Source organism: Bufo gargarizans, chromosome 6, assembly GCF_014858855.1.
Source record: "Bufo gargarizans isolate SCDJY-AF-19 chromosome 6, ASM1485885v1, whole genome shotgun sequence".
Classification (NCBI taxonomy): domain Eukaryota; kingdom Metazoa; phylum Chordata; class Amphibia; order Anura; family Bufonidae; genus Bufo; species Bufo gargarizans.
In genome coordinates, this window is record NC_058085.1 from 337,644,479 (window position 1) to 337,657,325 (window position 12,847).

The 12,847-nt window shown below is 44.2% G+C and overlaps 1 protein-coding gene across 1 annotated transcript in view; it reads right to left on the reverse strand.

The window, feature by feature from the left end:
- Positions 1-12,847, reverse strand: part of GLRX3 (glutaredoxin 3) — a 64,747-nt gene that overhangs the window by 47,189 nt on the left and 4,711 nt on the right. The window contains exons 2-3 of the mRNA XM_044297186.1: positions 7,522-7,630; positions 3,521-3,595 (exon numbers count right to left, since the gene is read on the reverse strand). Of these exons, the coding sequence (XP_044153121.1) occupies positions 3,521-3,595; positions 7,522-7,630 (184 nt within the window). The remainder of the gene's footprint in view (positions 1-3,520; positions 3,596-7,521; positions 7,631-12,847) is intronic.

The following is a 12,847-nucleotide window of genomic DNA, read 5'->3' on the forward strand; positions in this document are numbered from 1 at the left end:
ACATGGTCCATAGACCCTCTGTATGGACTCGTATATATAGACTTGTGCACACATGGTCCATAGACCCTCTGTATGGACTCGTATATATAAACTTGTGCACACATGGTCCATAGACTCTCTGTATGGACTCGTATATATAGACTTGTGCACACATGGTCCATAGACCCTCTGTATGGACTCGTATATATAAACTTGTGCACACATGGTCTATAGACCCTCTGTATGGACTCGTATATATAGACTTGTGCACACATGGTCCATAGACCCTCTGTATAGACTCCTATACATAGACTTGTGCACACATGGTCCATAGACCCTCTGTATAGACTCCTATACATAGACTTGTGCACACATGGTCCATAGACCCTCTGTATGGACTCGTATATATAGACTTGTGCACACATGGTCCATAGACCCTCTGTATAGACTCCTATACATAGACTTGTGCACACATGGTCCATAGACTCTCTGTATGGACTCGTATATATAGACTTGTGCACACATGGTCCATAGACTTTCTGTATGGACTTGTATATATAGACTTGTGCACACATGGTCCATAGACTCTCTGTATGGACTCGTATATATAGACTTGTGCACACATGGTCCATAGACCCTCTGCATGGACTTGTATATATAGACTTGTGCACACATGGTCCATAGACCCTCTGTATGGACTTGTATATATAGACTTGTGCACACATGGTCCATAGACACTCTGTATGGACTCGTATATATAGACTTGTGCACACATGGTCCATAGACCCTCTGTATGGACTTGTATATATAGACTTGTGCACACATGGTCCATAGACTCTCTGTATGGACTCGTATATATAGACTTGTGCACACATGGTCCATAGACCCTCTGTATGGACTAGTGTATATATAGAACTGTGCACACATGGTCTATAGACCCTCTGTATGGACTCCTATACATAGACTTGTGCACACATGGTCCCCAGATTCTCAGTATGGACTTGTATGCAGGACTTGTATGCAGAGATTTGTACACAGATGGTCCATAGACTCTCATATACACAAACTAATGCAAAGATTGTCTATAGACTCTCTGTATGGACTTATATACATAGACACTTACATAGATGGTCTATAGACTTTCTGTATGGACACATATACAGAGACTCGTACACAGATGGTCCACAGACTAATGCACAAATGGTCTACAGACGCTCTGTATGGACTCGCATATATAGATTTGTACACAAAAGGTCTATAGACTCTCTGCATGGACTGTGCACCTCCTTACAGCACAGACCTCAGCTCAAGAACTGCAGTGAAAGTAAGAAGTTTCCAAGCTGACACCTAGGTGTTCTGAATGCAGTCCAGCTGTGTGAACAAAACCTTCCGGTAGCACATGGGGTCCCTGCAGTACTGAATATTCATTATTAGGGAGTTAGTGCCCGGGAGTCCTGATATTCATGAGTTCTCACTCTCTGACAGAGGACAGCTGTCACTGAGCAGCGGGGAGACGCAGGAGCTCATGGATATCAGGACTCTCGGGCTCATGCAGTGTCCTCAGCAGATTCCAGCACTTGCCTCGCACTGGGGCTGCTCAATACAGAGTTTAGATCTGATTTTACTCCGGGTCTCTGTGGCTGTATAAAACCATGGACAGATTCTATTTTTCAAAACCTGCTGAATTCATTTTAGAAAACTTGTTGCATTCTAACAATCTTTCCAAAAAATGTTCCACTTTCCCTTAAAACCGGGGCTTCTTAGTCTATGTCCCTATCTGCACCTCCATGCAGATACCTCAGAGGAACCCAAAAGACCCGCCTGTAAAGCCTCATTCCCACGTCAGTGTTTCCCGAATGTTTGCTGCAAGGACAGCGCACGTCCCCATTCATTTTAATGTGTGTATTCACACATCAGTGTTTTAGCACGGTCCATGTTTTTAGAACTGCTTTGTTCGTGTTCACGGATCCATCACGACAATTATAGTCTATGGGTCCGTGAAAGCCAAGGATGCAACATGGATGCTATCCGTGTTGCATCGGTGTTTCACGGATCATTAGGAAGAGATACTTTGAATTATTTTTTTTTCAGCTGTGCAGGGTCAGTGAAACATGGATGGCACATGGACAGCAAAAAATGGACACGGACCCAACAAGGATGCTTCATGGACAGCTTTACGGATGCATCACTGACTACCTTCTCATGGATTGGTGCACGGACACGGACGTGCGAATGAGGCTCAAGTCAAATGGGTTCCACAGGCGTCGTATCCTGCAGTTGCGGTTTCTGTTATAAACCGTAAAGCACAATGCAGGTGTGAACAGAGCCTCAGTTTATGTCAGGGTGGACATTAGAAAGATTTTCTGACATATACCGTACCTCAGACGGATGCCTCATAGACAGTGATATATATTGCCCATTGACCGCCATGTAAAAAAAATGTATAAATGTGTGTGTCTGTATATATATATACAGTCAGGTCCATAAATATGGGCTCTATACACCACCACAATGGATTTGAAATGAAAAGAACAAGATGTGCTTTAACTGCAGACTGTCAGCTGTAATTTGAGGGTATTTACATCAGAATCAGGTGAACGGTGTAGGAATTACAGCAGTTTGCATCTGTGCCTCCCACTTGTTAAGGGGCCAAAAGTAATGGGACAGAATAATAATCATAAATCAAACTTTCACTTTTTAATACTTGGTTGCAAATCCTTTGCAGTCAATTACAGCCTGAAGTCTGGAACGCATAGACATCACCAGACGCTGGGTTTCATCCCTGGTGATGCTCTGCCAGGCCTCTACTGCAACTGTCTTCAGTTCCTGTTGTTCTTGGGGCATTTTCCCTTCAGTTTTGTCTTCAGCAAGTGAAATGCATGCTCAATCGGATTCAGCTCAGGTGATTGACTTGGCCATTGCATAACATTCCACTTCTTTCCCTTAAAAAACTCTTTGGTTGCTTTTGCAGTATGCTTTGGGTCATTGTCCATCTGCACTGTGAAGCGCCGTCCAATGAGTTCTGAAGCATTTGGGTGAATATGAGCAGATAATATTGCCCGCAACACTTCAGAATTCATCCTGCTGCTTTTGTCAGCAGTCATATCATCAATAAATACAAGAGAAGCAGTTCCATTGGCAGCCATACATGCCCACACCATGAAACTACCACCACCATGCTTCACTGATGAGGTGGTATGCTTAGGATCATGAGCAGCTCCTTTCCTTCTCCATACTCTTCTCTTCCCATCACTCTGGTACAAGTTGATCTTGGTCTCATCTGTCCATAGGATGTTGTTCCAGAACTGTGAAGGCTTTTTTAGATGTTAGAATTGTGTCGATGTCCCAATATTTATGGACCTGGCTGTACATACCCACACACACTAAACAGTTTAGTATAGCCCATTCATCTATTTCATTGGGTGATCATAAAAAATATTAATGCAAAGTCGAGCATTATATAGACACAAACAAAAGATACAAAAAAGTCACATACACGCCATACACACATAATATTATGCATTTCAGTCACGCTTCTTACCTTAAAAAACAAGAACGTTGGCACAGAGGAGATCTCGTACTTTTCCGACACTTCAGGAATGGCTTCGGCTTCAAGCTTCAAATAATAAAATAAAAAAAGGGAAGAAAAAAAAATGAATAAAAAACAAAACAAAAAAAAACACAATGTTGAAGTAATTTTATTTTCATGTCCCTTTTTATGGCACGTGTTTAGAAAACCCTCGCAGGGATACTCAGGATGCTTAAAATGGACTTGAATGCAAAAACTTTGCAAGTCATTTGCATTTAAATGAGCCTCGCCGGGCTGCCCCTGTCATCCACTGAGCTTGCACTATGACAAAACAGGTTCAAGGGTTCTTATTTTGTTGCACATTTCAAGAGATGCCCCGAGGCGGCAAATAAAATTTTTGGTGCACTAGTGACCTAGTAAATTTTCAATCATATGCAGCTACTACTATATTGAAATCCATAAATCACTGACCCCAGTTATGTCATGATTACAGTGCTTATTTTCTGCCCAGAGCAATTCTCGCTGTTTGCTCTATTGACTAATTCCGAGAGGCAGTACATCAAGGCTGACATTTGCAGCTCTCTGCAAATTATGAAGCAAAAAAAAAAAAAAAAAAGGGGGGAAAGGAGTATTTCTTCAATAAGCTATTGATGTCTTGTAAATTTTACGCTTAACCCTTCGCGCTGCAGCTCGTTTCTGAGCAGAGCAATGAGCAATAACATTCGGTGACAAATGGCAGCAGACAATCGAACATCAGTCCGGGAGGGAAGGGGGGGTTTATTAAAGGAGAGAGCAAGGACAGCCTTGATGTCAAAAAGTTTCTCCATCTTTGAATCTGCCCTTGCCTTCTATGGTGTACTGAGGCGCGCTCACATTTCCATGTCCGTGAAAAAACCGTCTGTGTTTCATCCATGAACAATCAGTGTCCGTTTTTTTCCCCTGCATGTGTCAGCCATATCCCACGGACACCGCTTATTCACTTCCAGAGCATCTCCTACGAAACACGGACAGAACACGGATGCCATCCCTATTGTCAGCCCAAAGACTTCCATAGGTGTATGTACTCCGCATCAGGGACTAAAGTAGTGCACGTCTGGGATTTTTTCACTGACACTGATGAAACACAATGGGGAACATTTATCAAGCGCTATACGCCACAACTGCGGTGTAAAAAAAGTCGCACATTAAGGCGCACGCCATCTGTGCACCATAATGTATGACTTTTTGAGCTTCTCGGCACTTTCCTGAAGTGCAGCAAAAAGGGGCTTAGCGGAAGGGGGGCTGGCTTCGGAAGCTTTAGCTGAAGTGTACGCCTCCCTGTAGCTGGCGTAGACTTCACTTTATGGCGCCCAGCAGGGCAGTGATGCGCCCGATTTATTAAGAGGCTTCAATTGGAACTTCAATTAAGCTGCACAATAGCGAAAAACAGACAGACAATCTCATTATCGAACCGAACCAGGTATAAAAAGTATGGAGACTTCAATACCCACTGCATCCCTAATGACACACTGCAGATTTAACCACTTGTGGACCGTCACTAGCTTCACCCCTGGCAATCCTAAACTACATACCCCTATAGAACTAAAGAGGACACAAATGAGAGAATTAAAGAATTTTAGTTGCACTTTGTGCCTTTAACCCTTTCACCCCCGGAGGTTTTTTTGTTGTTGTTTTTTGCGTTTTCGCTTTGCGCTCCCTGCCTTCCCAGAGCCATAAGGCCCCTTTCACACGGGCGAGTTTTCCGTGCGGGTGCGATGCGTGCGGTGAACGCACTGCACCCGCACTGAATCCTGACCCATTCATTTCTATGGGACTGTGCACACGAGCGGTGATTTTCACGCATCACTTGTGCGTTGCGTGAAAATCGCAGCATGCTCCTCTTTGTGCGTTTTTCACGTAACGCAGGCCCTATAGAAATGAATGGGGTTGCGTGAAAATCGCATGCATCCGCAAGCAAGTGCGGATGCGGTGCGATTTTCACGCATTGGGTTCTAGGTGACAGTCTATTCACTGTATTATTTTCCCTTATAACATGGTTATAAGGGAAAATAATAGCATTCTATATACAGAATGCTTAGTATAATAGTGCTGGAAGGGTTAAAAATAATAAAAAAGTTAACTCACCTTCTCCTCTTGTTCGGGTAGATGACGGTCTGTTCTTTAGCTGTGGGCTGAAGGACCTGTGGTGATGTCAGATCACATGCTCCATCACCATGGTGATGGACCATGTGATTGGAGCATGTGATCTGACGTCATCTCAGGTCATTCAGTCCACAGCTAAAGAACAGACCGGCATCTACCCGAACAAGAGGAGAAGGTGAGTTAACTTTTTTATTATTTTTAACCCTTCCAGCACTATTATACTAAGCATTCTGTATATAGAATGCTATTATTTTCCCTTATAACCATGTTATAAGGGAAAATAATACAATCTTCAGAACATCAATCCCAAGCCCGAACTTCTGTGAAGAAGTTCGGGTTTGGGTACCAAACATGCGCGATTTTTCTCACGCGAGTGCAAAACGCATGACAATGTTTTGCACTCGCGCAGAAAAATCGCGCATTTTCCCGCAACGCACCCGCCTCTTATCCGGGCAAAAAACATGACGCCCGTGTGAAAGAGGCCTAACTTTTTTTATTTGTCTGTTCACATAGCCATATGAGGGCTTGTTTTTTGCGGGGCAAGTTGTACTTTCCAAGGCCACCATTTAATACTGCATCCTTAAAGTCCAAATGGGGTGAAATAGCAAAAAAAAAAAAAAAAAAAAAAATCTACCACAGTTTTACAGGTTTTTTATTTACGACGTTCGATGTGCGATAAAACTGACCGATTACTTTTATTCTACAGGTCAGTACGAATCCGGCGGTACCTTGTATGTATAGTTTTTCTTGTGTTTTGATAGTGATAAAAAAAAATCCATTTTATATTTTTGTCACCATATTTTGAACCCTATAACCTTTTTGTTATTATGTGTACGGAGCTGTATGGGGGTTCATTTTTGCAGGGCGATCTGAACTTTTCATTGATACCATTCTGGAGGGTATATGACTTTTTGATCACTTTTTATTTAATTTTTCATGTGTATTTTTAAATTGTTTTAACTTTTTTTTTGTTTTTACACTTTTTATAGTTCCCATAGGGAACTATAACAATCAATCATCTGATTGCTATTATCATAGACTCCAATGCACTTGCATTGGAGTCTATGATGATTTTACAACTTTTCTATGGAGCCCTATTACAGGCAAGGGCTCAATAGGAAATACTATGCAGCAGCCTGCTGTCAGTCACAAAGACAAGGGCTGCTGCACACAAGCTCCGACTCCTCTGAACGCCACACGGGGGTGCCGGAGCACCACCGAAAGCGCGTGCTCTCAGTTTTCAGCGCGCTCAGATGCAGTGGTCAGGATTGACCACGGCATCTGAGGGGTTAAACGTCTGCGATCGGCATTACTGCTGGTTGCAGACATTAGCCGCGGGTGTCTGCTTTAAGAAGCAGGCGGCCACCCGCGGCTCAGGAGCGGGAGCCATCGTTAAAGACCCGCCCAGAGTCATACTATTACGGCGCTGGTTGGGAAGGAATTAAAAAATAAATAGGAAAAAAATTGAAAAACAGACTGCATTTTCTTTTTTACTAAAATAAAAAACGACTGAAGCCCTATGTATCAAAAAGTATTTAAATAACTGAACGGAAAAAAAAGTTATTGCTTTCGATGCCGCATGCACTAAAGTGAAAATGGGTCTGGTCGTGAAGTTAGTTAAAACAGCTTTGAAATGGTCTCGAACTGGATAAAATCCGCACCACAAGTAAATTTGCGCTGCAGGTTTTTCTCCGCAGTGTATGGAGGAGATTCGCTGGAGGTCCAAAGTCAAACCAATAACTACTCAAAAATTCACATGAAACATGATGTTTTTTTATTGCTTCTGCAGACGCCAGGGTCAACTGAAGATGGAAGCTGGACCATAAGTATCCGGAATATATAAGGTCATAAACCTATACATAACACTATACCTTTACAAATGTGACTTCAGGCTGGATCTTGGCCAGTTCAGCCATAACTTCATTCATCTGTGAACACTGAGGAGCCCATGGTGCCCAAAAATGTACAACCAGCAAAGACCTGAAAAACAGAATTAGATCATATTAGGCAATGGGGAAAGAGTTACAAAGTGAAATGCACCAGAAGCCAATTTCATAGACCCTACATTAAAAGACAGGGGGGGGGGGGGTACTCTGTTCAGAATACTTATGTCTTGACCCTAGTGCAGAGCTGTTAAAAAGTTTGGGGGTCATTTACTATCCAGAAATACGTCGTCTATATTACGCAGATTTCTGGCTCAGATTGTGGCGCAAAGGTAATTTGCGCCGCAATCTGCGACTTTTCCCCATTCACGCCAGGTCTAAAAAAGAGGGCATGACGCGGGAGGGGAAGGGTTCAGGCCGGTAGATTCATTATTTTCTATGCCTATTTTAGGCGTAGAAAATGGTCGAAATGTAAGACAGCAAGGAGTTGGCTTACAATTAGACTGGCGCTAGAGAAGCCGAAGTTACAGTGCTGCCCAGAATTCTTCATACCCCTGGCAAATTTTGACTTAAAGTTACTTTTATTCAACCAGCAAGTAATTTTTTGACGGGAAATGACATAGGTGTCTCCCAAAAGATAATAGGACGATGTACAAGAGGCATTATTGTGGGAAAAAACATTTCTCAGCTTTTATTTACATTTGAGCAAAAAGTGTCCAAGCCAAAATTATTCATACCCTTCTCAATAATCAATAAAAAAAGCCTTTATTGGCGTTTACAGCAATCAAACGCTTCCTATAATTGCAGACCAGCTTTTTGCATGTTTCCACAGGTATTTTTGCCCATTCATCTATAGCAATGAGCTCCAAATCTTTCAGATATTATCGGCCGATATTCAGGATTTTGAACACTATCGGTATCGGCATTTATTTTGCCGATATTCCGATAGCGTATGGGGAACACAGATCGCGCTGCTGACAGCGCTCTCCGTGTTCCCTCAGCAGCAGCACAGGGGAGAAGGAAGCAGTGTCTCCTCCCCCTGTGCTGCTGCCGCCAATGAAAGGACAGGGGACAAGAGGAGGGGAGGAGCTATGGCCACTGCGCCACCAATGAAGATTAATCTCTCATTTATTCATATACAGGAGGCGGGAGCTGGCTGCGCAGGATCACATAGCCGGCTCCCGACCTCTATGAGCTGTAGCTGCGATCTGCGGTAGTTAACTCCTCAGGTGCCGAGGATCGCAGCTACTGCTCATAGAGGTCGGGAGCCGGCTATGTGATCCTGCAGCCAGCACCCGCCTCCTGTATATGAATGAATTAGAGATTAAGCTTCATTGGTGGCGCAGTGCGCCTCCCCCCCAGGCCCCCCCAGTATTAAGCATTGGTGGCGCAGTGCGCCTCCCCCCAGTATTAAGCATTGGTGGCGCAGTGCCCCCCCCCCCCCCTCCCCCTCCCCCCAGTAATAAGCAGTGGTGGCGCATAGGGCCCCCCCACCACAGTTGCAGTGCGCCCCCCCACAGGATCCCCTCTCCCCTGCTCCTCCGATCGGAGCTCTAGCAATGTAATCCTGGGGCTCCGATCGGTTACCATGGCAGCCAGGACGCTATTGAAGCCCTGGCTGCCATGATGAGCTCCATGCTGCTGTGTGCACAAAGCACACAGCAGCAGGGACAGTGTGAGCTCCTATTCACCCTGATAGATCTCTATCAGGGTGAATAGGACAAGGGTTCTAGTCCCTAAGGGGGCTAAAAGTTAGTTAAAAAAAAAAAAAGTTATAAAAATAAAAACACCAAAATATTAAATATAAATGAAAAAGAAAGATTTACAAAAAAAATAAAATACACATTAACAATAAACATTAATTTTCAGCAGATTTGTGGGAATTTTTTTATTTTTTTTCAAAAATGAAAATTCCCAGAATATCGGTATAAATTATCGGCTATCGGCCTGAAAGTTCACAAATTATCGGTATCGGCCCTAAAAAATCAATATCGGTCGATCCCTACTCCCTCCACAGATTCTCTATTGGATTCAAGTCTGGACTCTGGCTGGGCCTCTCCAAAACGTTAATGTTGTTGTCTGTTAACCATTTCTTCACCACATTTGCTGTGTGTTTTGGGTCATTGTCATGGTGAAATGTCCACTGGTGCCCAAGGCCAAGTTTCTCTGCAGACTGCCTGATGTTGTCCTTGAGAATCCTCATGTGTTGCTTTTTTTTCATGGTGCCGTTTACTGTGATTAGGTTCCCTGGTCCATTGGCTGAAAAACACCCCCAAAGCTTTAGGCCCCCTGCACACGATCAGGATTGCGTGCGGATTTTCCGCGCGGATTTGCGTGCGGTAAATCCGCACCGTAGGTCATGTCCATTGTATTCTATGAGAATTTGAAATTCTCAATGCACACGATGCGGATTTTGACCTGCGTGCGGATTTTAAAATCCGCGACATGTCAATTAATTTTTTTTTTCCTGTCCGGATATCTTGCGGATTTTCTCCATTCACTTCAATGGAGAGGCTAAAATCCGGATGGTACACGCACACAGTGCGGATTTTGATGCGGATCCGCATCAAAATCCGCATGTATGTAATAGGAAGGGGAATCAGCCACCATTTTGTGTCTGTTCATTGCAGCAAGAGAAGGAAGCAATATACTACATATAGTATATGGAGACGCAATATACGTCTCCGTATACTAGAATGTACTGTCGGATTTGAGAATTACTGTACGTTGAAATCGCGATGCGATTAATTTAACACAAAATAATCGCATGGCGATTTCAACTTAGTACTGCTATATTCCATATTCGCCGAATATGGAATATAGCAGTACTAATGGAGCGTCCCCATCACCATGGGAACGTCTCCATATACTAGAATGTACTGTCGGATTTGAAACGTTGAAATCGCGATGCGATTAATATAACACGAAATAATCGCATGGCGATTTCTACTTAGCACTGCTATATTCCATAGTAGGCTAGAATTAACGAATATGGAACATAACAGTGCTTAAGTTGAAATCGCCATGCGATTATTTCGTGTTAAATTAATCGCATCACGATTTCAACGTACATTAATTCTCAAATCCGATTCTCAAATGATGTCACAGGAAATGATGTTAAAAAAGGGTGTATTTTTGTTCTAGAGAGATGTTGAAAAAATCCGCATGCAAATCCGCATGCAAATCCGCATGCAAATCCGCATGCAAATCCGCACCAATTAATGCGGATTGACCGCACGGATTTGCCTGTGAACACCTGCGGATTTCAGTGCGGATTCTCCGCACATGAATCCTGAACGTGTGCATGTACCCTAAGGTTCCCACCACCATGTCTGACAGTGGGGATGGTGTTCTTTGGGTTGAAGGCTTCTCCTTTTTTATGCCAAATGAAGAAAACATCATTGTGACCAAACAATTCAATTTTTGTTCCATCTGACCATAACACAGAAGACCAGAAGTCTTCTTCTTTGTCTTCTCTGTCCAGATGAGCTTTTGCAAAGGTCAAAAAATTACTTGCTGGTTAAATAAAAGTAACTAAGTCAAAATTTGCCAGGGCCAGGGCCATAAATAATTATGGGCAGCACTGTATATACCCCCATAAGTGTGCCACTTGTATATACCCCCATAACAGTGTGCCTCCAATATACACCCCCATAAGGCTACTTTCACACTAGCGTTCGGGCGGATCCGTTCTGAACGGATCCGCTCATATTAATGCAGACGGAGGCTCCGTTCAGTACGGATCCGTCTGCATTAATAACTTTAAAAAAATTCGCAAGTGCGCAAGTGCGAAAGTAGCCTGCGCGGATCCGTTCAGACTTTCAATGTAAAGTCAATGGGGGACGGATCCGCTTGAAGATTGAGCCACATTGTGGCATCTTCAAACGGATCCGTCCCCATTGACTTACATTGAAAGTCTGGACGGATCCGCACGGATCCGCACGCCTCCGAACGGCCAGGCGGACACCCGAACGCTGCAAGCAGCGTTCAGCTGTCCACCTGTCCGTGCGGAGGCGAGCGGAGCGGAGGCTGAACGCCGCCAGACTGATGCAGTCTGAGCGGATCCGCCTCCATTCAGACTGCATCAGGGCTGGACGGCTGCGTTCGGGTCCGCTCGTGAGCTCCTTCAAACGGAGCTCACGAACGGAAACCCGAACGCTAGTGTGAAAGTAGCCTAACAGTGTGCCACTCCATGAGGACGAGTCAGGTGGGAGCAGGAGGTCTATGGAGGATGTGACTGGCGAGGGTGGTTGTGGTGGAAGTGATTGGACCTGAGCCTATTTCTAAGGGCTCATGCACACGACAGTATTTTGCGTTCAGTATACTGGACGTTTTTTTAGCTCAGTATGCGGAACATATACTGAACCATTCATTTCAATGGTTCAGCAAAAAATACTGAAGTGTCTCAGTGTGCATTCCGTTTCAGTATTTCAGTATTTCCGTGCCGTGAAAAGATAGAACATGTCCTATTCTTGTCCGCAAATCACGGTGCTTGGCTCCATTCAAGTCAATGGGTCCGCAAAAAAAACGGAACACATACGGAAATGCATCCGTATGTCTTCCGTATCCGTTCCGTTTTTGCTGAACCATCTATTGAAAATGTTATGCCCAGCCCAATTTTTTCTATGTAATTACTGTATACTGTATATGGCATACGGAAAAACGGAACGGAAAAACGGAAAGGAAACGGAAACACAACGGAAACAAAAAACGGAACAACGGATCCGTCAAAAACGGACCGCAAAACACTGAAAAAGCAATACTGTCGTGTGCATGAGGCCTTAATATGTGATTACTATGTCTGGTGCCCGTGTAAGAGGACTCATAATATTGTACCACAAGGCATTTCTAAAGAGAGTTTCCTGCATTCCAATCCTTATTCTTGCTATGCCCAGAGATGGGCCCCCTTCACAGAGTTGTAATGCCCAGATGGGCCCCCTTCACAGAGTTGTAATGCCCAGATGGGCCCCCTTCACAGAGTTGTAATGCCCAGATGGGCCCCCTTCACAGAGTTGTAATGCCCAGATGGGCCCCCTTCACAGAGTTGTAATGCCCAGATGGGCCCCCTTCACAGAGTTGTAATGCCCAGATGGGCCCCCTTCACAGAGTTGTAATGCCCAGATGTGCCCCCTTCACAGAGTTGTAATGCCCAGATGGGCCCCCTTCACAGAGTTGTAATGCCCAGATGGGCCCCCTTCACAGAGTTGTAATGCCCAGATGTGCCCCCTTCACAGAGTTGTAATGCCCAGATGTGCCCCCTTCACAGAGTTGTAATGCCCAGATGTGCCCCCTTCACAGAGTTGTAATGCCCAGA